General features: G+C 42.9%; 1 protein-coding gene across 1 annotated transcript in view; it reads left to right on the top strand.

Moving 5' to 3' along the window:
• Positions 1-24645, top strand: part of FAM171A1 (family with sequence similarity 171 member A1) — a 114715-nt gene that overhangs the window by 51469 nt on the left and 38601 nt on the right. The window contains exons 2-3 of the mRNA XM_037510661.2: positions 11954-12181; positions 17007-17099. Coding sequence (XP_037366558.1) covers positions 11954-12181; positions 17007-17099 — 321 coding nt within the window. The remainder of the gene's footprint in view (positions 1-11953; positions 12182-17006; positions 17100-24645) is intronic.

Below are 24645 nucleotides of genomic sequence, written 5' to 3'. Positions count from 1 at the left end.
AGGACCTTTATCTTTCTTTCATATTTTTTCAAGTATCAGAGAGCCTCACACACTAACACCATTCACAGCCTTCCAGCAAGCCACTTGAGCTTGCCATTTTTGGCCCTTTCTTTAATTCTGAAAGTAATGAATGAGTCGACTTCCTCACTACTAGCTCCCTCTTAGCACTTTCTAACTGATCTCTTCCTAGAGAGAAAAATGACTTGCTAAATACTGTCGTAGTAGTCATTATCATCATCTGAAGACTGCTTATTCAAAATAAATGCCATTTAACTTTGTTTTTGGCATAGCCTTACACAAAAACTATTAAAATGCATATCCATAGATGTAAGAAAATCTGGAAGCGTGCATGCACACACACACACACACACACAGAATTTTTCCTCCAGTGGTTCCCTTGGCAACCACTCCACTAGCGTCTTCCAACAGATATTTAAAATTTGGCAAAGGTGTGTATGTTAATTTTATCGACTGCTTAATATTGCTTATTAAGTTCACAGTTCCCAGATCCTTCCAGATTCTCTTGAGGCGACTTTGTGCCTTTGTGAGAATGTTAAAACACCAACAAAACAGAAGCTGTTTAAAGTGGTTTCTTAGAGTGATTTCCTTACAAATACTTGTGGGTCCTCTCCTCACCACAGAGTTGCCTTATCGTAATTCTCTTGTGTAATCGTGAAGGATATTGTATGAAGCTTATAAACACATCTGCTGTATTTACATTTCCGTGTTATAGTTGTTACATTTCTGTGTTATAGTTGTTATATATGGTTGTTATATACAATCTCTTATCTGACTAAAATGAGGATATTGTTTGATGTATGTGTGTATTGACTTTATGGAAAAGTTCTTAAAAGTTAGAACCATAGCTTTTTAAGCTATATTTAGCATCACTTTGGTGTTAGATAACTGCTTCAATTCTTATCTCTGAATTGCTAAAGATTTCTTTTATTTAAATCAGTTTGAATTTTTTTGGAGACATTTCCCCCAAGATAAGTTCGTGTAGCACTTTAAAGCTAATCTAAGCAATTCCTGCTACCACATAAAGAGAATTGGGACTGTGTCAGCTTAGTCTGCTATCAGATACTATGTTAGGTAAAATCATAAAACACTCTGTCATTAATTTTGCTTGAGAACAAACGCTTAGCTACACCTGTAAATTGTATAGTTGAGTCAGTAATAAATTTTTAGATTATCACAGGGATGTTTACCTAAATAATCCTTGATTAGTTACAATAATGTAGCACTTTAAAGTTACTCTTTTAGCCTAACCCATATATGGAACCAGCCTTAGGAAGCCTCATTTTGTACTAGCTACAGAAACAGAGAATGACTTCTGCTCTTTTACTGGTAAATGGTTAGACTTAATAAAATTCTTAGCCAAAAGCTTGTCAGAAGCTGAGGGTATTTGAGTATTACCTTTTCTGTTTCCATTCTCAAGTGTTCAAAGTGAGGGGGAAAAGGCATCCTGTCACTTGAAAAGAACAGAATGTCAGTGTCACACATATCATACGTGTATATGTCAGCTTGCGTTCTGTATGTGTATAGCATGGCTTCTTTAATTGCTGTACTTCTGTGAATGTTTATGGTGTATTGGCAACTCACTGATGTTGGTTAGGAAACATGGTTTACACAATGATTGTCAGTTCCTTGTACAAATGTCTTGTTGGAGCAGAGAGTGTGGGAGGAATTCACTGATTGATGCCCAGAGATATCCTGGCAGCCCTGGAAAGACAGAAGTTTATATACCGGAAGGGCAGAAAGACCAGGAGGTTGAGTGGAGAGAATGAATTGTATGCCAAGCCTGCTGAGACTACGACAGGGAAAAGTTCAAATCGCATCCCCTCTCCCAAGGGGTTGGGGTGCAGCTGGCAGGAGCAGCTCTTGAGCTCCCTGCACAGCTCTCTTCTCCTTACTCCAAAATGGGCTGTAACTGTTGGGTCTACCACTCAGCCATATTTTCTTGAGACTCAGAGTCTGGAGACTGTAGAACACAGAAAGTCTCAAAATGGGATTCCACTTTGCCAGCTTGTAACAGCAAGCTTATCACATATGTTATTTCAAGTGAAGAGAAAGTCAAATGGACATACAGAGATTATTGTCCTCCACTGAAAAGTAAGGGACACATTACAAGGAATACTCCACATGAGTCAGAATTCTGTATCAGATACTGTAACCTCAAATTAAGAGAGATTTCAGGACAACTCTCAGTACAGTCAAGAGCAAAAGTTGTCTAAGTAGAAAATGGTTGCAGAGGGGACATTGGGGGGACCTGGAGGAACATTTGTCTTTCTGAAATATCCCTGCATTTGTCCTTTCTCATCTTCATAACAGAACAGAAATCGTGTTCCTTGCAGAACAACAAACTGAGTATTACTTTTAGAATTAAATACATGTAAGGACTGCCAGTGCTTTAGTACAGCTAGAGATTGGATGTAAATCCTAAGATGTGTGAGTTGTAACATGATTTTATTGTGCTATATGCTATATGTAATATGTAATATTTATTATACATGACATATTATTCACATATAATGTATATGAGTTACTATATCACTATAGTATTACCCATTATATATTTTAATGCATAATATAATTATATAATTCATGTGTGGCATATTATATATAATATTATATGATATTTTATAATGTTAATTTCAGGTCTTTTTTAGAACATATAATTTGCTTGAAGAACAAGACTCATTACATTTTGAGAAGAAAATTAAATTGAACAATATAAAGTTACATATACATTATGTGAAATAGAGAATATAAATTATAAATTACAAGAAAAACAAAGTGCATTCTAACTTTGTCAGAGTACAAAGTGAAGTAAATCTTTCAAATTTATCAGTGAAATAAATTAATAGAAACCGATCCTTAACCCGTTGGTTATTCTAGGATGTGTGTTTAATTGCTCTGTGAAGACACGGAAATTCTGTGGACATACTGGCACCGTGAGATTTTAGTGCCACGGAACATGGGGCAAACTCTTTGAGCAAAGGTCTGGTAACATTTTAAAAATAATCGTATATTTGGAAAATATTTTTAAATAAGCAAATAATTTCCTGTTGTTTTACAGTAAGCTGAAAAGCCATTGTGACTTCCTCGAATTTGGGGTAAAGATTGCTCACTGTGGTGCTGGAAGCTCAGTAGAGCGACTTGCTTTTCCTGTTTCCCTGGTCTTAGGCAGCTCCAGGAAACTTGGGGTAAAGCCTTTGTTTGATATGCTGGTGGCAATGGCCTTGCTTTCTGCCAGGTCCTAAGACCATCCTAGCAAATATTGGATTTCCAACGAGGTAGGTCACTGTTGAAGTCAGCAGTTCTAAACACCAAAAAGAAAGTAATAATTAAAATTGCAGAACAGAGGCCAATTTGAGGGAACACGAAGTGACAAAGAAAGCCAAAAACTTCACAGAAACAAACAAGAAGATGTTCTCCACAAACTTCACTTTCTCTTCCAAGATACAGCCAGAGGTTGTTAGAATATGGGTGACGGCCGGTAGTGTCGACTATCCAAAGAGCAGGTTCAGGTTGTTCTAGCTCTGTTGCCAGTGAAAGCCACACAGATTGACGTTATGATCTGGAGGAGGCCATTGTTAGCAGGTGATTATAAAAAGAGATTGAGAATGCTGGCTTTAGAGTCTGGATGAGAAGTTAAAATGTAAATGCATTCTGTTATTTGTAGAAAATAACCGTGAGTATAAATTATTATTTGAAGATGAAGACGGAGAAGGAGGGAAAAACGGCCTTTTGCCATTTGCAGGCACTTTGTGAGGTATTGGTTGAGGGCTCTTGTGTGAGCCTGTGAAGTACGCATTGTCCTTCCTTCCTGATGTGGCTGCCATTATGTTTGCTCCAAACATTGCTACTTAGTGGTGTCCTCTCTCAAGCCAACAATTTGAAACCATGTTGCTGCATTTAGTTCTAAATCTGTGGCAGATAGAAAGGAAATGACTAAAAGATAATATTACACTAAAAGATGGTTTTTAGTTTTCTACCCACAAAGCAGATGCTCCACTTAAAACAGACTCGTTTGTTCCCACAGAGCCAGATTCTTTGTGCCTGCCCAAAGCAAAGGCTCTCTGAATCCTGGCGGAGGAAGAATTCCTGAACGCTTGGTTCTATCTTCCTTGACTCCCCATTGGCTGATGGAAATTCGAGAAGAATGCTGAAGAGGCAGGGACTATATTTCTAATCATGAAATAATTCACTGAGTAAGCGTGTAGAGCACCCATTTTCGGGGCATTCCCCCCAGCCCCACCTCATGAGCAGGCAAAATTAGAACCTATGATGAGGACGATGTTTGTCAGGATTCTCAGAAAAACAGAATAAAAAAGATGTGTGTATGTGTGTGTGTGTGTGTGTGTGTGTGTAAAAAGAGTCATTTCAAAGAATTGTCTACATGACCGTGAAGCTGACAAGTCCCAAGAACTTGAGGGTGAGTTGGTCATCTGGAAACCCAAAAGAGCAAGTGGAACAGGTCTAGCCCCAAAGTTGGTGAGCTTAAGATCCAGGGAAAGTCCGAGTTCAGTTCAACTCTGAAATCAGGAAAATGCCGGTGTCCAACTGCAAAGATTGTTAGGTGGGAGGATGTCTCCCTCACCCAGGTGAGGGTCAGCCTTTTTGTTCTGTTTAGGTCCTCAAGTGATTGGATGAGACCCACCACGTTAGGGAGGACAACCTCATTCTACCAATTTAGAAGTTAATCTCACCCAAAAACAGCCTCACAGAAACATCCAGAATAATGTTTGAACAAATATATGGACACATGGTGGCACAATGAAATTAACTCATGAAATTAACCATCACAGGTATTGAAAACCAAAGGGTGGGGAGAAAACTAGATGGGTGCATTTTCAGGATGGTTGACAGTCCTCAGTCATATTCTGTCATGCCGAACAGCACAGAGCCTGCACAGTGCAAACACCACAACCCACGCTGGCTGCTTTAACTTGAAAGACATTTATGAGAGCTTCTGGTAGCTCACAGAACTTCTGGGAAGATGAGCCTCAGAGCCAGAACAGTGCCAAACCACATGGCAAGACTGAGCCAGGGATACACTACTGCCTTCCTGGACTGAGCCAGGGCAGCTTGCACTGCTGCCCCCAAACCAGATGCCTCCTCCCTAGTCCCTGTGATCAGAAAAAGTACCTGCTTCTCTCTGTTACTTTCTAAATCAAAATCAAGGGTAAGAGCATCATATTTGCAGAGCCAAAGTCTTAGACACTAGAAAGGCTAGAAAAAGGTTTATGGCTTTTACCTGGTGCTGAACATGTGATATGGGAACAAACTCAAATGGAGGAAGGCTCTTCAAAGATAATGAGGTCACGCTTACTACATGCTGCACTTATCCATCCTCTTGCAGCTTCACTTCTCATCTGTTGCAGAAAGCATTACCCACTGAAGTCAATGAGCCACAATCAGGGCCAGTATTCATGCAGTATGGACCCAAATAACCAGAGCCCATTCCATCCAAGTCAATAGAATGGCTCCGGGATACCCCTGACTTGCCTCTGTGCTTACTTTCAGATCTTTATTCTTTGTTTCTGGTTCTGTTTTTAAACTCCAGGCTTCATTAAACTCTTCTATATTTTTTACTCTGTCTTACCCAGTTTTATTCTTTTTACTTTCTGCCACATTGGGTTGGTCTTACTAAATCCCAGCTCACTCCAAAACTGTAAACTCCTTAGAAATAGGAGCCATGTCTTTTTTCTTCTTAATCTCCCACTGTATCTAGTATCATACTAAGCATGTAGGAGCAGCTGAACAATAAATATTTTGATTATGTGCAATAAATTATTCATCTGAATTAATCCTTATCAGGTGAATTTTAATAGTATCTAGATTATAAATGTCTCTGGAAAGTTGATCATTGCAACTTGTTTATGGGGGAGGGAGGTTAGTTCTCATACTATTCTGTTTACTTTCATATGTGTTCAAAATTTTCCACAATAAAAGTTTTTAAAAGTGATGTGACAGTTATCATTCAGGAGGTAACATTTAAACAGACTGGAGGAGGGCCTACCTGGTGATGCAAGGGGTTAAGTCTGAGCACTGTGAAGCTGTCCGTAGCCACCGCAGCATGAGTTCGATCCCTGGCCAGGGAGGTGACCCACATGGTACAGCAGACCTCTCCTGTCTTGCCTGCTACTCCCCTCAGCAGTGTATTTCCGTCAATCTGCCTGTTCTGCTCCCCACTCTGTCTCTGGCAAATCCTCTCAAATTCCCCCTTCCCCACACCTCTGACCTGTGCCCCAGTTCTTGTATGCATAAATAAATAAATCTTAAAAAATAAACAGACTGGAGGAGCTAAAGAAGATAAGGGAAAGAGCTGTGTGTGTGTGTGTGTGTGTGTGTGTGTGTGTGTGTGTGTGTGTGGAGGGAATGTGCCAAGCAAAGAAATAGCCAACACAAAGCATACTGGCAGAATGCTGTTCTCCATGGAACCCTGAATGGAGGAAGGTATAGGAATAGGTAGGAAGGTAATTTGGTTGGGGGTTTAGGTCACTTTAGTGACTTCACATGAAGGTCATATCCATCCATGAGGGCTTCAAAGACACTGCTGCAGACTTGGGTTCAGATGTATTTTCCTTGGCAATTCATTAAACCATTTAAACACCCTGCATTTCTCTACTTTGATTCTGAAATAAGAATCTCTAATACATATTATCCTCATCATCCAATAGCACTTCCTGTCATAATGGAAGTGTTCCCTGTCTGCTGTCCAGTGTGAGAGCTGCTATCCACTTGTGGCTGTTGAGTGCTTGAAGGTGTCTGGTATAACCAAGGAGCTCAATTTTTAATCTAATTTTGTTTTCATTAAATTGAACTTGAATTTCTATGCCCATGATAAATAATATAAAAGAGGAAACAAGAGTGCCATCCAGAGTCTGGGTAAGAACCAAAGAGTTGGGTGGGTCCATCCCAGGCATGTCCAGGCACTAGGACAGGTTTAGGCATGCCCAGGCATGTCTAGCTCCTAGACGACCACTCAGAATTGAGATACAACCAGTCACCACATAGGATCTTTCCACCCATTAGAACTTCACTGCCAATGACTTCATTTGCATAAAGCATAAACGAGTGTGGACTACCCAACCTTGTATTTATAAGCACTCATCACCCCATGGAAGCAGCTCACAGCTCGAGTTCTTCTTGAATCTATGCCCTCTGGATTGTAGTTCTAAAGTCCCGAATAAACATTTTTCCGTTGCTGCAACTTGACCAGACTTGGGTTTCTCAATCTGCATCCTCCTGTGGCTGGTGTCTACCATATTGAGAGATGGTTCATTCATTTTGGCTTCTCCCTCCCCACTGGTTTTTATTTAATTCAAGCATCCAGGTCAGTCTCACCCCCAAGCATATACAAATTTGCCTGACTATTTCCTGTGTATCCTTCAGGTCCGAGCTGAAGTGATATCTTTCCTGCTAGAAGTAGGTCCCCCTCCTTTTTGCTCTCATGGTACCTAGTTTTCCTTGAAGGTACTTCTCCCCATGCACAACTGCACTTTGGTACTTAATGAATATCTAAAGCCAAAAGCTCCTCAAGGTTGGGGTGTGGTCACCATTGTCTACCCACATAGTAGGTCTACAATAAATACTGACTCAAGTGGAAATAAGGAAGGAGCCTTGTCTATGTATACGGTTTGAGGAGGTGGAAATGAGGGGCCTCTAACCCACTTTGGGGAGGGGTTGGTAGTTAGAGAGTAGTTTCTCCAATAATAAACCTTATTTAGGATTTTAAAGGATAAGTAGGAATGAGCAACGTGAAAGTAGGTTGTAGAAAGCTATTTCCTACAAAAATGAGAGCCAACAACAGGAAGGAGCAGGAAAAGTATGGGACAGTTTGGGGGTCCGTGGGTAGTATGTGGCGATTGGGTGAGGACTGATGTGAGAGGACAGAGGTTGCCTTGAAATGGATCCTATTGGTCTAGGGTTGCCAGAGGTTTTCTTTGTTTATTTTTTTTTTTTTTTCTTTTTAGAGTCATAAGTAAATAGTTCAGCTTTGCTGGTCAGAAGCTAGGTCAAAGTTTCTAAACTTCTGAATTCTGCAATACAAAACCCGCCTTAGACAATATACAAATGATGGGGTGTGGCTGTTTCCAAGGAAGCTTTGTTTATGAACACTGCAATTTGTATTCCAGATAGTTTTCATTTGACATATCATTTAAAGGTCTAAACAACCATTCTTAGCTTATGGAAGCTATGAAAAAAAGGAAGCTAGCCATACATGGCCCTTGGTAGTTGCTCTGGGGGAAGGGAAGACACTGGAGGGTTTGAAGGAGGGCAGGGAATGGCCAGACCAGTTTAACTGTGGCTGCCTCCCTCTGCCTTCAGTGGGATCTCAGTGGTCCTGTCCATAGCAGTTTTGATTAAGAGACTGAGCAGCAGTCTGGGTGATAGATGGTGAGGGCCTGAACCAGGGCATTGTTAACAAGGATGGGAGAGAAAGGCCTGCTTGGAGACATACATTTGGAATCAGCTGGACTCAGTGATGGATGTGCAGCGTAGGGAGTAAAAAAATGATGTCCCAGCTATGATTCAGCAATCATCTCAGCAGGATCCCTGTGTTCTCATTGACCAAAAAAGAAACAGCACATCCTAATGCATGTTTAGTTCTGGGGCCATTTGTAGGGTCTTTCTTTAATCTGCAAGATATCTCACCTGGTTCTAAATTTATAACCTACTTGTTATAATATATAGCAAATACAAACTACATGCTATTTAATAGGAATAGCTTTGTTTGCTGGTGAATGGATTATCTAATTCTGTTACTTTATAAAAATGATACCCCTCGTGGGAAATTCCTTTAACTTTTGTTCAGTTTTGCTGTGAACCTAAAGCTGTTCTTAAAAACAAAAACAAAAAATAAATAAACTTTTTTTTTTTAAAGGTACTAGATCCAGAGCTACTAAACTGGGGACTGCATGACATAGTGTCATACAAGTAAATTGCAAAATTAAAGAATATTGATACTCAGTCATCTGTAATCATTGACATGTTTGCACATCCTATAGCACCTGAAAAAGTAGCTAAACAATCTCAAAGTACACAATTGCAGAACATAAACTTGGCATCCCATGTTAGAAAAACTCATGTACTGAAACCTAAGATTTTGAGTGTAGTTGACCTCCTATAGCTTTTTCCAAATCTCAGTTGCTTTCCTCTTTACTGTAAACAGTGAAGAGGGATTAAAAATCTTGTAATTCCAATTGTTAGTAAATGTTGCATTACCATAAAATTGCATAAATCATCAATGCAGCCCTATAAAGCCTCCTTCCCACTTGCCCTGGTCTAGAGGATGTCTACTATGTGAATGTTAATGAAAACTGAATTCATTTGTGAGATAACTTTGAATACTACTTGAGGGCTAGAGCAATCTAGTTAAATAAGAAAATTCGTGGTGTGTGCCCTGCAGATCTGCATTAAGATACCACTGATAAGGGACTCCCTGGTGGTGCAAGGGGTTAAGACGCAACCTATGAAGCTGTCCATGGCCGCTGCAGCATGAGTTCAATCTCTAGCCTGGGAGCTACCCACATGGCACAGCAGACCTTTCCTGGCTCGCCCACTGCTCCCCTCAGCAGTGTATTTCGGTCACTCTGCCTGTTCTGTTCCCCACTCTGTCTTTGGTGAATCCTCTCACCCCCAGCACCTCGGGAGCCTGTTCCTCAACTCTTGTATGCATAAATAAATAAATCTTTTTAAAAAAAGATACCACTGATAAGATTGGGGGAATTGACTGTTTTTTGTAATGATGTCCTTGATTTTTATGACGTTGCTTTTATCCCTGTTTAGGCATTCAGTTTTGCCTCTGGTAGGAAGTATCCAAGTTCTGATTTTGTAATATTGTTTTTTTGTCTACAGGATTCCGAGAGATTTATTTCTTGCAAATCTGTAATGAGGTCTAGGATTCTTTACCTATTCTCTGTGGTCGTCTAGTTCAATAAATGTATTAAGTCAGTATATGAGAAAGCAGGTGAGAAAATGATGGATTAACTGAAATTTACAGTTAGTAAATTTACAGCTAGTAAAAGGTTGCCTTATTATCATAAGATATTTGTCCAAAAAAGCAAAAGAAATTCTTCTCAATGCGGTGGTCCTTGTTAAAGAGCTTTGTGTAGAAAGTTATTACCCCTAAGAAGAATGTCTCACACCTCCTCTTTGTTTTAACCATCCCCTCCCACCTCAGCTCCCTCCTTAGTGCCTGTTTTGCACCTTGGACTCTGTGACCCAATAGTTCAGCCCTTGGCATAACATAATGGTGATGGCTTGTGTCTATGCTCACTGTCAGCGATTATCCTGAATGTCTCTTCCCATGTGTCATTACCGCCCCCTGCATGCAGATGAGGAAACTGAGGCCTGAAGAGTATAAGCCCCTTTCCCAAGACCACCTGGCTAGAACTTGGTGGAGCTGAAATTCCAACCTAGGGAGTGAGCGGCAGTTCCAGCCTTGACACAACTCCTCCCCTTACTACAAGGCCACGGCCTCAACTAGATTCAAATGAGCTAGATTCAAATGAGCTTCTGTGAACATGTTCTTTGCTATTCCTTGCCCCCATCTTCTATTCCAAGTGCCCACTAGGGCTTTCAGATCTGAGGAAACTCAAAATATATGGCAAGTGGCGGCCAGGAGTGGGCTTACAGGGCTTACGGAAATTTACTAACGGTGAATTTCACTTAGTCAATCATTTTCCCACCTGCTTTCTCAGTGCCTTCACACCTAAGCAAAAGGGTTTATCACAGAAGCAGAATATACTTCTGATTGTTCTGGAATGTGATTCTGGAATTGGTGTCCTTTAATGGACTTCTACCATGATGCTGAAGTCTGGTCCTTATCATCTCTTCTGGATCACTGAAGAGGCCTTTTAATGACATGTTCAATCTCCAAACTTGCCTCTCCCAGTTTATTCTGTAACCAGTGCCTGGGGTTCTAGAACATAAATTTGATTTGAGCTCCCCTTTTTAAAACCTTTTTGACATCCTGTTGCCCTTGGGATAGAGAATGATCCCTATAAGTCACATCTCAAGTCCTGAGTGATCCCTCTGCTTGCCTCTCCAGCCTTGTTCTGACCTTTCCAGCCTCACACCCCTCATATTTTCCATCCTGTTTGCGTTTCTCCAGGAGGCATGGCTTTCTTGCCCCTGAGCCTTGGCAGATATTGGCAGATATTGCCCCTGAGCCTTGCAGATATTGCTCCATCAATGCCGGTGCCCACATCAAATGTCCCCAGCACAGCACTTTTCTTCACTGCTGCAGTTGTGCGTACTCACAATTCTAGGTAGTAACACCTCAACAAACATTTCTTGCATAAATAAGTGAAAATTGTCCATTCCATTTTAATTGCTTAACGTTTTAATCTCTCAATTTCCCATATTTATGATCTGTTTTTGCCAGTAACTAAATTTCATCTGTCTTTCAAATGTTTACTTTTTTTTTCCTTGCCTTCTCTTCTTCCACTCTTTGGCACCTCCCTTTTAAAGATAATGTGGTCCTGTTTTTTTGGCTTAGTCTTCTCAGTTACCAGCACAATGATCCTGAATTGCTCATTTCTATCAGGACTGTTGAAGAACTTGGCTGCATATCTTAGAGCTGGCAGGGTCCTTCTGTAGCAGTTCAAGCCTTGTTTGGGCTGTGTTTGCCTGCAACTCTGGGGAGGATAAGCAAGCATTGTGTTTGTTGCACAATGTCTTCAAGAGATAGAATTTTCCTTCAAGTTACTTGTTATGAGCAGGGAGGAATGAAGAGGAAGGCCGTTTGGGTGGAAATCATACAAAGAAGACAAGGGTCTCTAAGAAGAAATTTTCCCTGGTTAACATGATTCATATTTGGATATAGATATAGATTAACTTAGAGTATCCACTTCCACTTGCTATCATAGTTACAAAAGAATCACTGTAGAAGGGGCCCAATTAATAACAATTGTTCTGTGTTGCTTTTTCCTTGTTCCAGAGGTTACTCTGAAGGTTCATGTCAGTGACGCCAGCACCCATCAGCCCGTCCCAGAGGCTCTGATTGAGGTTTTCACCAACCAGGTCTCCATTGCCTCTGGCACCTCGGGCTCAGATGGAGTTGCCTTCATCAAGTTCCAGTATAAGCTGGGCACTCAGCTGATCGTCACCGCCACAAAGCATGCCTATGTACCAAACTCGGCTCCGTGGAAGCCTATCCGATTACCTGGTAAGGTGCTCTTCACCCTTCTTGTAAATGGAGTCAGCCACAGAAGCAATTTTGAAAGTGTAAGACAGTCAGCAAAGTGTTTATTCTCTGCTTTACATTTGGGGCCCCTTATGTGACGGGACAGTGGGGCTAACATATGAGGCTTTTTAACATACACAATGTAATCAAAAGCCTTAGTTTATATTTATTCCCCTGACATTCCATTCTCTACCTTACTAACTTTAATTGGAAGATGGGGCTTGGGCAGTGCTTCCGAATGGAGCCTCCTTGTTCTGCTTTCTGGGGCCTGAGAACAAGGCAGTCAAAGAGTAAGGGCAAGACTGTCTTTATCTTTCCCCCTTCTTACCTACTGAGGATTAACACTCCAGTGTATTCAATGCACCTTCAATAATACTCTTCATTTGCACACTTCTGATCACCAAAATGTGTGGGGTTTTTCCCATGCATCAAGCAATTCACAGATTCTCAGACACCAGCAAGGTATCCTACAGTTTAACTCAACTCTGACACCCATTTCTGGACGTAGAGTCAGATCCCACAGTTAAGGCCTAAGTTCCACAAGTCTGTCCCCTTGGCCCCAGTTCAGACCGCAGTCCCCAGACCAGGTTGTCACCTGTGCTTCTGACCGGCGGGCTATGAGTCAGAGATTCCCATGATTCCCTCCTTGGGGGTTCATTAATTTGCTTGAGTGGCCCACAGAAGTCAGGGAAGAGATCCCATACGACAGCACAGTTTATTACAAAATGAACAGCCACATGGAAGAAATGCTTTGGGCAAGTTATGGTGTGCTCTCGGGCCACGCCACCCTCCCAGCAGCTCCATGTGCTCATCTACCTGAAAACTCTGAACCCCATCCTTTTGGATTTTTTTTTAAGATTTATTTATTTTTATTTAAGAATTGGGGTACAGGCCACAGATGCGGTGGGTGAGAGGATTCACCAGAGACAGAGCGGGAAACAGAACAGGCAGACGGACCGAAGCACACTGCTGAGGGGAGCAGCGGGCGAGACAGGAGAGGTCTGTCCCTCCATGTGGGTAGCTCCCTGGCTGGCTGGGAATCGAACTTGTGCTGCAGTGGCTGTGGATTGCTCCACAGGTTACGTCTTAATCCCTGTGCCACCAGGGAGGCCCCTCCTTTTGGATTTTTATGGAGGCTTTATTATTTAGATGGGTTTGATTAAATCATTAGCCATTGGTGATTGATTTGACCTCCATTGCCTCTTCCTTCCTCTGTGGTTATGGTGTTGGGACTGAAAGTTTCAACTCCGACTTCATGGTTCCTTCCCTTGCCTGCCAGCCCCTAACCTCAAGTTATCTAAAGGCTTTTCAATAAAACACTATGTTAAATAAACTCCAATTGAAAAGGAGCTTATTATGAATAACAAAAGACACCTTTATAGCTCTTATCACTTAGGAAATTCCAAAGGTTTTAGGAGCTCTAAGCCTGGAAGACAGTCCAAAACCAAATATATTTCTCTTATTATAAGTCACAATATCAGGGCCTCCCTGGTGGCGCATGGGTTGAGCGCTGTGCTGTGAAACTGTCCGCAGCCTCTGCAGTGCAGGTTCGATTCCTGGCTGGCCAGGGGGAAACCCACATGGCACGGCAGACCTTTCCTGCCTCTCCCACAGCTCCCCTCAGCAGTATCTTTGTTCCATCTGCCTGTCCTGCTCCCAGCTCTTGTCTCTGGTGAATTCTCTCACCCTCTCGTGCCTCTGACTGTACCCCAGTTCTTGTATAAATACATGAATCTTTAAAAAAATTAAATAATCACAATATCACATTACCATTCACCTCTTCAAAGAGGTCAGTATTCCACAAGGGACTGATGAAGATTCGGCTGGGGTGGCATAGGTGGAGAACAGCCCAAGGTCCCCTTTCTGTCCTCTGATCTCAGGCTCCAGGCAGTACCTGGACCACATTATCTCTGGGCACCAAGATGAGGTGAATAACAAGGGTGGAGATAAGAGCCAGGGGAGGAGGGAGGAGCATGGTTCTGGCTCCCAATCTGTGATTGGGTCCCTCTCGCTCCAATGACACTTCTGTAAAATGGAACTAATACCTAGAGTGGTTCTGATTAAAAATGAGTTAACATATATCACCCACCTTCTAGTGCCTAAAACAGAGTAGGGGCTCCATAAATACATGGTACCTGGCACAGGTCCACTGTTGGTACTCATCTCTGCCACGGCCACACTCCATCACCATCCCTGCTGCTTATTTATTAAGTCCCTACTGTGTGCCAGGCACTGCCCTGGGCATCGAGAACAGATCTAGGAACACAGAACTTGCCTTGAGGAAGTTTGTAATTTAGTTATGGAGTCATCCATGTACATGTACGCCACCCCTATTTAATTTGGAAAATGCTAAGAGATTTGCATGTCTCTGTACATATGGGATGCTGGCGGGGAGCATTTAACCAGCTTCCATGAGTGAACACAGGCTTCCTGAGGGGGCGAGAAGGGAGCTGAGTGTTGAGGATGAATAGATATTCACATGTCCTGACATGTGAAAACATCAGACTCAGGGACTCAGCCATTCAGTCTGGGGTGAGGCGACCCAGGAGTCTGCCTTTTTGTCATGCAACTCCTTCCTGCTCAATAGTTATGAATAAAAATGCTCACCAAAGTGTGAGGCCACTGCTTTGTGATACAGATACAACTGGAGACTATGTAGAAAAATTTTAGAGAAAAAGATATAAGCCCAAGTGACATTTAGCAGGCAAAAATCCAGCAAACTTTGTGGACTAGATGGGAAAAGGTAAGAGAAAGGGCAAAACACAAGAAATGTGAGTTGAATCTCAGGTTTCTGGTTGGTGATGGAAGGGACCGAACAGATGGACAGTGGGTGGGAGACCCACACCCTGCTTCCTAAAGCGGCCGCGATGTGATAGGTTCTGTGAAGCCCCCTTTCTCCGTCCCAAGCTCAGAGGGATGGCATGTGGGGGAGGTTGGGGGGTGGGAGGAAAAGGTTGAGTTCTTCACCCACGTCCCTAAGCACTGATTGGCTCTTACCCACTCCCGCCAGCCCCTGGCAACCATGCCTCTCCGCTCTGTCTCTGTGGGTTTGCCTGTTCTGGACACTGCAGAAAAGTGGGACCCATTGCATGTGGCCTTTGGTGGCTGGCTGCTTTCTCTTCGTAATGATTTCAAGATTCATCCACGTAGCCTGAATCAGTTCTTTATTCCTTTTTATGGAGGAACAATATTTCATTGTATGAAAATACCACTTTTTTTTTCATTTGTTCATCACTTGATGGATATTGGGTTGTTTACATTTGGGGGCTGTTATGAATTACATTCATGGGGACATTCTCATATGAGCCTTTGTGTGTGTTGGTGTTTTCACTTCTGGAGTGAGTTTGCCAGGTCACATGGTAACTGTGTTTAATATTTTGAGGAACTGGCAGTTTTTTTTCCCATGGCATTTGGCACATTTTGCTGTCGTACAGCCACATGTTATGTTCCGAGTCCTCCTTTAAGATAGTGCCCGTGAAGGACAGCCTGCTGCCCCTGTTGATCTCCTCCGCCTGGGACCCAGCACTGAGCCCTGTGTATAATGGCAGCTCTAAATAAACTGCAGAGGGTGTGTGAAAAGGAGTTGTGGCCAAGGCTAGCTCACTAGTTCCCTCTGTACCTTTAAAAGTTAGCAGTGCTTGCTGGTGGGAGTGCAAACTGGTCCAACCACTATGGAGAGCTGTGTGGAGATTCCTCAACCTACTAAAGATAGAGCTTCCATATGATCCAGCAATTCCACTCCTAGGTATTTACCCAAAGGACACAGAAACATCAATTCCAAAGAGCACCTGCACCCCTATGTTTATAGCAGCACTATTTACAATAGCTAAGCTATGGAAACAACCCAAATGCCAAAAAATAGATGACTGGATCAAGAAGATGTGGTGCATATACATATTGGAATATTACTCAGCAATCAAAAAAGATAACACATGCAGTTTGCAGTAACATGGATGGAGCTGGAAGGGATCGTGCTCAGCAATGTAAGCCAGAAAGAAAAAGAAAAATACCGGATGGTCTCACTCATAGCAGGAATCTAGAAAACCCAAATAAGGAACCAGGAAAAAGAGTAACTATAAGAAAGAAAAAATCAAAATCAACAAACAACTATGAACCAGAGACACACTATGGGAGGGGGGGCGAGGAAAGGAGGGATTGGGAGCAAAATAAGGGGGTTGCAATTGTATGGGGAATATAAAAATAAAATTAAAAAATTACTTAGCAGTGCTAAGTAATTGATATTCTTAGCGCTTGATATCTCTGGTTCTCGATATTTTCCTCCAAAGACACTTTACCGCTCCAGGCCTTCCTTTCCTCCTCTTTAAATTCAGAGACTCAGACTGGATGAAATGCGGGGGACCTTAGAATTTAAGTCCATGTAGCATAGCAAGTGGTTGAGGACAGACTAAGAGTTCAAGCTCCAGCTCCAGTGTTTACCACCTGTGGGATTGTGAGGAATTTGATTCACTCCCTACAAATCTGTTTCCTTAATTGTCAAATGGGCATGTTAATAATATCAATTTCATAGTGTTGTTTTGACTTTCAATAAATTACTAAAATATGAACAGTCAGAATAATGTCTGACCTGTTAGTAAGGGTTCAGTAATGTCAGTGGTTATTTTTACTCCATAATACATTCACTTGTTTTCTCTTAAATTCATATTATACCCAGAAATTTGTAGGGTTTATGTATTTTTTTTTTAGTTGGCAGTACAGGTACACAGGCAAGAATTTTAAAATAGCACAGGTTTTGTGGGCATTTTGATTTAAATGTCAGAATTCCCTTATATTCATTTTGTTTCTGCAGTGTTTTCTTCACTGAGCCTTGGCCTGCTTCCAGAACGATCTGCTACTCTAATGGTGTATGAAGATGTTGTCCAAATAGTATCAGGATTCCAAGGTATGTTTGATAACTAAATAGAAGAGAATAGTAACTCTCAGGCAAATTACTAAAATCTCAGGGATGGCTTGTTGTCAAATAGTGATGGTGATGAATTTATCTCGTGCCTGGACAGAAGGTCTGCCATCCCAGTGAGTGCCCGACACATTTGAATTTTGGTTGAATTGTCTGTTGCCCTTGATTCTGTTTCTTTTTTGGTCCAGCCTTTAAGTGTATACGAGAAAAGAAGGTTTCTATTGCACTGTTTTTACCACATCTCTTTCTTCCCCAAAGGGAAGAATATTCAAATCATGACATCAGTTCCAGAATTCACCTTGGACCTCACTGACCAGGGCACTGGACACTCTTAAAAGGTCCACAAGCATTTGGGGGAACAGTTTCAGTTTGCAAGATGAGATTGTTCTAGAGATCTGTTGCATTGTGAATATGTTTAACACTACAGAACAAGACACTTAAAAATGGCTAGTGTGGTTAATGTTACATATATTTTTAACACAATAATAAAAGTCTCCTCCCCCCCCAAAAAAATGAAAAGAAAGGTTCATTGGCATTTGATCATGGACTTTTTCTCTCATCTCCTGGCTTTGTTTTGTTTTGTTTTTAACCCACATCATATACATTGATGTGTATGAATGTGACCTCCTCCCTTCAAACTTCTCTTGAAAAAAAACTAATTCAGGGAGTTTGAGGAAATTCCCTTAGTTGGTGTTGGGGTTAGAATTGGAAATAAAGCTTGTGTAAGGTCAATTTGTGTTGGGGTCATTTTCCGCCATCTAAATCATGATCCTGAGAATATTTCCCAGTTGTTAATGTTTAAGCAGATTAGTTTTTATTTACTTTATTCCTTTATTTTAATACCATTTTGCAGTAGTTGTTATCTACCTGATCACATTCGTGTGCCATCTGCAAGTGAGGTGGGCACCTTTCTCCCTGTTTCGAGTGACTATGAACAGTCTAAGATATGTTGAAGAACCAGTCTTTCTCCCAACCTGGAGTGTATGGGTTTTTAAAACACTGATTATCATGTTACATGTTGTTCTAAGGGCTATGATTTTCTGTGATTTTCATCGCTTGTTCATCAATTTATAAATGCCTCCCTTCCTTTTCACTGGTCCTTTCTCTCCATTTATATTTTCCCATTGTTAATCACCAGCTCCTGTCTTTCCAGCCAGTCTCAGCCTGTGTTTCAGGTTTTCTTCTGCTTGCTTTAAATGGCCCATCTTTTCCATGAGGTACCGGTCTACCAGCAAAACCTTCTGTGAAAAGTTCTCAAGTAGGTGGGCAGCAAGGCTTCTGTGCTACAGCCCTGCCCCTGGGCCTTTGAAAGAAGACAAGAGCCAGGCCATGGGGTACAGTTGAGAAAGGGATGTTTTCCAGTGGAACCCCACATGCACCCTCTTCCCCAACCCTGAGCCTGTGTCCTATGCGACTCAAACATACGTTCAGCCTTTCCTCTTCTGTTCTGAACATCGCCACTCCCTGGTTTGAAATGTCCCTGAGGACATGCCTTCCTTGCAGCCTTTGCTAGTGGCAGCTGAGTTTCCACACAGTGGCTTACCCTATTGCTCCCCTGTAACTCTTTCAAATTATTCTGCCTCCTTCTGCCTTCAATCAATGTAGCTCCTTTGGAAGCTGATTAGAGCACTGGCCACTTTTTGGTCAACTTTCCTACTGGAATGAAGACTTTAGCTCTTGGTTCTCTGCTTCACACTGTTCTCGTAATTGCATCTGGGTCTATTAGCATCCATATGGGTGGGGCCCCCCCTTCACACCCCAGCTGCTCTTCTACTCCAGGAGTGCTTCTCCTCTGCCTACCTCAGTCACCTACATCCACAACCATGCCCTTGAGCTCATTGTTCCTGCAGCTGTGCTACCTCTAGGCTCACTCACCACATTCCAGCCTCCACTCCACAGCATGGGCTCTACCCACTGAGACCTTCAGTATCCTGACTGCCATGTTCTTCCCCTCACGATCGCCTCCCTTCATGCCTGGGTGCTGTGCTTTATCATTGGGAGTGTTCCCTTGCAGACATTCTCAACACTCTTGCTCCTCTTTCCCTCTGCCACCTTTGCCTAAGTAACTTCTGACCCTGGTAGAGCTCAGCTACTCATGGCCGCACCAAATAACTGCATGTGGCTCAAGGAAACCTCAGAGTTGCATGACTAGTTGCAGTGGTCATAACCACAGACCTCAGATGGGCTCTCAGCCCTGCAGGAAGGAGGACACTTCCTAGTAATTTGGTTTTTGAATCTCCAACATGGCTATGTCATCTCCTGTCTTCTAGCTTCCTGTCTTAGGTCACACACACAGTCATACACACGTATTCTCACATTCTTTTTCAGCTAATGACACCTCTACATAGTTCATTGAGAAACAGAGCCCTTACCTTCCCACCACAACCCACGCCCTCCTGCTGCTCCCTGTCACACAGGAGGAAGCGTCTCTGTTGATGACATGCCAGTGCTCCTGTTTGTGCTCCACACTCCATCTCTTCTTTGTCACAGGGACTCCTTTGCCATACTTCGCCCCCTCTCCTGCACCGCTGCTTCCTCCCACTCTGTAGTGGACAAATTTAAAGTCTGTGCATCGCTAAAAAAGTGCTCTTGTGACTGTATTCTGCTCCGGCACTGCCCTGCTTCTCTGCTATCCTTTGCAAGGATTGCTGCATCCTTGTCTCCGCCTTCTCACTACTTACTCCTTTTGCAGCACGCTCCAGTCCGCTTTCCTCCTTCATTGCACCACACAAACTGCTTTGTCTGTTTCGTGTGACCTGCAATGCCAGATCACCAACACTTGTGCATCCCTCTGCCTGGACATCTCCACCACAGCCAGAGGAGACAACTCACCGCCCCGTCCTGGCTCTGCCTTCCCTTCACTTCCATGACATCACGCTGTGATTTTCTTTTTATCCCTCAGTCACATCTCTGGACACTCCAGTGCCTATCTTTGACCTACACTTCTTTTCAGTTCTCCCTATACCCATTGCTTTAAATGTTCCCGAGACACCTGTGACTCCCAGTTTCTTATCTCCAACCCACACTGTCCCCTGAGATGCAGGCTTAGGGCTGGCTGCTTATTTAACCATCTCTATTTGGATATCTAATAGGCATCTCAAACTTAACAGGCACACAGAACTCTGGATGCTTTTTATCTTCCATCTCAATAAACATATATCTGAAGTTGCGAGCAACTACCCTTAATTTGCCAGAAACTACCCTTAATTCTTCTCTCCTATGTCTGTTTCTCTTACAGAACATTGTCTCTTTCTGCACTGCCATCCCTTTAATGCAAGATCTCTCTAGCCCAACTTCCCCCCAGAAAGCTGCAGTCAATCTTTAGCGGGTCTTTAGCTGGCCACTCTTGCTGACCTAGTGGCTAGTCTTCTCCACATAGTCAAAACCATCAAGTCATCTTGCTTCTTCCTTGATTTTTCCATTGTACTTGGAATAAAATCTCAAGTCCTTATTCTAAGGCTTTCTACCCTGGCCCTGGCTCTTGTGGCTGCCGGGATTATCTGAAAGGCGACTGTAGATGAGGAAGGTATTTATGATAGAGCTTCCCACAGAGGGGGTTCCATTGCTCCCCCTTTCAGCCCCACAATGTTCATCCTCAGCCTTTTCTCCTCTCCTTCACAGCCACCTTTGACATTCACCAGGCCCACATGTGTGATCCCTTCCCTGTCCCTCACTCCCTGTGAGTGACACCTTAGTGAGGTGTTTGTGACAAGGGCTCCAGCTACAACCTGCAGGGCCCATTGCTGTGACCACACTCTGTGCAACTGTGGCAGCCAGACCTCCTGCTGCTGCCTCGTCTGCTCCTCACTGTCACCTGCCAGCCCTGACACCTGATTGTCTCCTCCAGTGGCTGTGATGGGTGTAAATGATCTCAGCTACTGTGCCATCTGCCCTCTTTAAGTGGGCAGTTGTGTATGACCTTCATCTCTCCTTCTTATTTGTACTCCACGAGTCAGATAGCATTACAGTGAGCCTGAGCCTTAGCACCCGAGTCCTTTCACATGCCACCCTACGCTGGCACACACTGGCATGCCTTCTCTGCAGGTACACTTTGTGCTCTTGTGCCAGCCCAGCTGAAACCCCACCCAGACCGTGTAACAGCCTCCCTGGTGTGCTCTTCTTCAGTCTGTGCATTAGGGTGGAGCTGGGCCCGAGAAGGTTAATCAGATTTCCAGCCTCTCACACCTCCTAAACAGTGGACCTTGAGCTGAACTGAAGTATAATCTTCCTGAAGCAAACCTCAGTTCTTCCACTTCCTTCAGAGCCTCCCCTCTGCCCAGTGGATAAAATCCATTCTCCTTACCCTACACACAAAGGCCTCCCTGACCTGGCCTCAACCTCCTTTCTAGGGTTCTTCTTCCTGTGTTGAATTCCAGCCTAACTGAATTTCTTTTGGTTTCTTATCTGGGATGTCCTGTCCCATCTTCCCATGTCTTCAGTTCTTCACTGGGAATCAAGACCTGCTTCAAGCCCACACCCTCCAGGGTCTTCTGTGTCTTCCCTGGAGATGTGACTCATGTGCCTACCTTGCCTGTCTGCCTCGGCTGCCAAGGGGCTGTGTCCTGTGATCCTCCAGACCAACTCCTTGAGTCTGGAGTGAACGCCCTACTCAGGGGTAACCAGTCCACAGTGTGGCCAGGGACTGGGAACTAGTAGGAAGAAAAATGCCAGAACCATCAACTCTTGCTCTTCCTTTTACGGGGACTGAACTAAGAGCATAAATGAAAGTATCGCTTGGTCATGAGATGCAGCCGGGTCCATGATCATCCGGGCCACCTACAACCCCACGTTAGAAGGGGACAGGAAGTTTGAGTAACTAAAAAGGAACGAGTTGACAGCAGGTGGGAGAGAACAATGGAAATTGATGGAGTTAAGTAGCTGCACAGTGTGAAATCCATACACTCAGTCTTAGCTGTCTAGAGCTGCCCTGTGCCTCCCATGCCCTCTGCCCCATCCCTGCTTTCCCCCACAGCCCTGTCATCCTTAGTCCCCCCTCATGTCCTTCTCAGTAACTGGAGCTGCAGGGTAAAACAACCCTCCAGCTGGGGGCTCTGTAATTTTTATGGTACCTTTCTAGCATATTTGTTAATATCCCTTAAGCCCCCACTAAAATTTAAAGACCTAAAGGTCAAGGACTGTGTCATCATTTCTCAGAGCCCCCAGAGCTTGCCCCAAGCCTGCCCTACAATAGGTACCCCAGGACAGGCCACACAAAGATTAAGTAAAGAAACCAAAAGCCAGTCAAAACCCCACTGCTTGTTTTTACCTCCTATAGAGATGGTGTAGGCCATCGTCAGTGATTTTCCTTGCTGTGGCTGCTATTAAAATTACATTTCACATGTGTGCACATGCATACACACTTGCACACATGCACAGTGCATGTGCAGACAGGACTTGAATAGCACTTTTTCTGCCATCGTCAGTGATTTTCCTTGCTGTGGCTGCTATTAAAAGTACATTTCACATGTGTGCACATGCACACACACTTGCACACATGCACAGTGCCTGTGCAGACAGTACTTGAATAGCACTTTCTCTAAGGAACAAGACACATGGTCACATTACAAAACCAAGGATATATTTCATCCAGGTAGCTTCTGTTCCAGGTAATTGACTCAGCCTGTTCTGTCACTGTTCTCTCTATAACCAGAAAGTATATAGAGGACCATTTCTTTCTTTTTCATATCACTTTTTTTAGATTTCACTTTTTTTCATCACAGGAGTTTTGTTCATTTTTTAAATTTCTCCTGCCTCTCTAGTTTAGTCATGGTAGTTCTACTTTCCTCCATCTTGGTGGAATGAGACTTGCCATAATTATGTGACTTTGTTTCATGTTCTCTTACCAGTAAGAAGAAGGGCTGCCTATGTACGGCACTCTTTGCCATTCTGGTGTGTGAAATCAAGGTGCTGAATTTATACATGGTATATTAAATTTTTTTTCTTGAACTGGTCAGGTGGATTCAGAGGGGAGGCACTTCAATTCTTACCTGATGAGAAAGGGTGGTGCCCTAAGCATTAGGATTATTGTGTCACTCACATGTCATTGCACGTGAAACCCTTTCTAGAAGGGAGTGGACAGCACTCGATGGGTTGGGGATGCAGCTTTGCATGTGTTACATGTGTTGTTTTGAATGATGCCCCATTGTTTGGTTTTATGGGACCCTACGGTAAAAGATGCAGAAGAATGAAGGTTGCTGAGCAGGGCATAGGGAACATGCTCAGTACTTCCATTGAAGTTTCCATTTTGAAATGTTCATGGTCAAATAAAATATAATAAACTCATGGTCAATGAGAAGTTTCCTTGGAAAATAAAAAAATTGTGCTCTTGTTTTCTTCTCTGTAGGTGTAGTATCTAATGCAGACCATACATGTCTGTGGGATGATGGACAGTGCTTGTTTCCCATACAACCAGCCTTAGCAGTCAGCAACTTTTTTGTTTTAAATGTAACCAAAGTGATTGTGTGTTTGTGGTTGATAATGTTTTAAAGAAAGTCTGGTGCAGTTACAATGTGTGACTTAGTAATTGGTTAACTGTAGTGATTTTTCCCAACATCCGCTGTATCTGAAGATGTACCCATTGTTTGCAAATTGCTTTCAGACTTTTTAATGATATGGGAAGAGAATGAGAAGAGAGAATACTTCTCAATTATTTTACAAGAATCATTTTCTTGGAGAGTGTTTTGTACTTTGCTGACGAAAACATTCACATTGAAACCTTGTAGTGGAGGAGTTTTGTGGTAATTCTAAGATTTAAATCACAAGATTATTAACCACTAAGAATGGATAGTAATGTTGGAATTGTTGGATGATTGGAGACCAAACAATGGTGGCCAGCCTGCAGTTCTGGCTCCAGAGCATCTTGCAGGCCACACTGTCTCAAGAAAAACAGAGCACTTGTGGACTCAGAATATGATGATGGTAAATACACAGGTAGAAGAAAGATGCCCGTGACAGCTGGTGGCTTCACTGCCATCAGGCCAACTGGCACCACCCATATCAGTGCTCTCCATCCGCTCCTCAATGGCAGTAAGTCGAACATCAGTTTTGAGGTAGACTGTACTAAAAAGGGGTTCAGAGGTTAGATAAATGACTTCATTTCTTCCTTTTACAAATAGTGATTTTCAGCAAGTCAGTTAACCTCTCTGGGCTTTAATTCTCCACTCCACCCCCACCACCAAATAAGGAGAGGAGAGAGTTCCTTCTTCACAGGCCTGTTGTGAATAGTACGTGAAATCATACTTACATGAGAGCTTTGTGGATCGTAGCGCACTGAACCACACCTGCAGTACAGTGCAGTAGTGGCTTGGGTCTGCATTGGTTTCTGATTGTCACCACCATGGTCAAGTGTGGAGATCCGTAGGTTTCTGGACAGAAGCAGGATATAATCAGCATAGAATTTAAAACAGCCTGTGTATAAACAGATGAAATAAAAAAAGGGGTCATCCAAAAGTAGAGGGAACTTTCAGAAGGCTTTTGCAATAGTTAAGGCAAGGGGTTATGAAGAGTAGCATAAAGTAGGGGCAGGAAAAAA

Source organism: Talpa occidentalis, unplaced genomic scaffold (assembly GCF_014898055.3).
Source record: "Talpa occidentalis isolate TD23 unplaced genomic scaffold, MPIMG_talOcc4v2.1 talOcc4.14, whole genome shotgun sequence".
Classification (NCBI taxonomy): Eukaryota; Metazoa; Chordata; class Mammalia; order Eulipotyphla; family Talpidae; genus Talpa; species Talpa occidentalis.
Note: the sequence above shows the minus strand (reverse complement) of the source record. Positions and strands in the feature narration are given on the sequence as shown.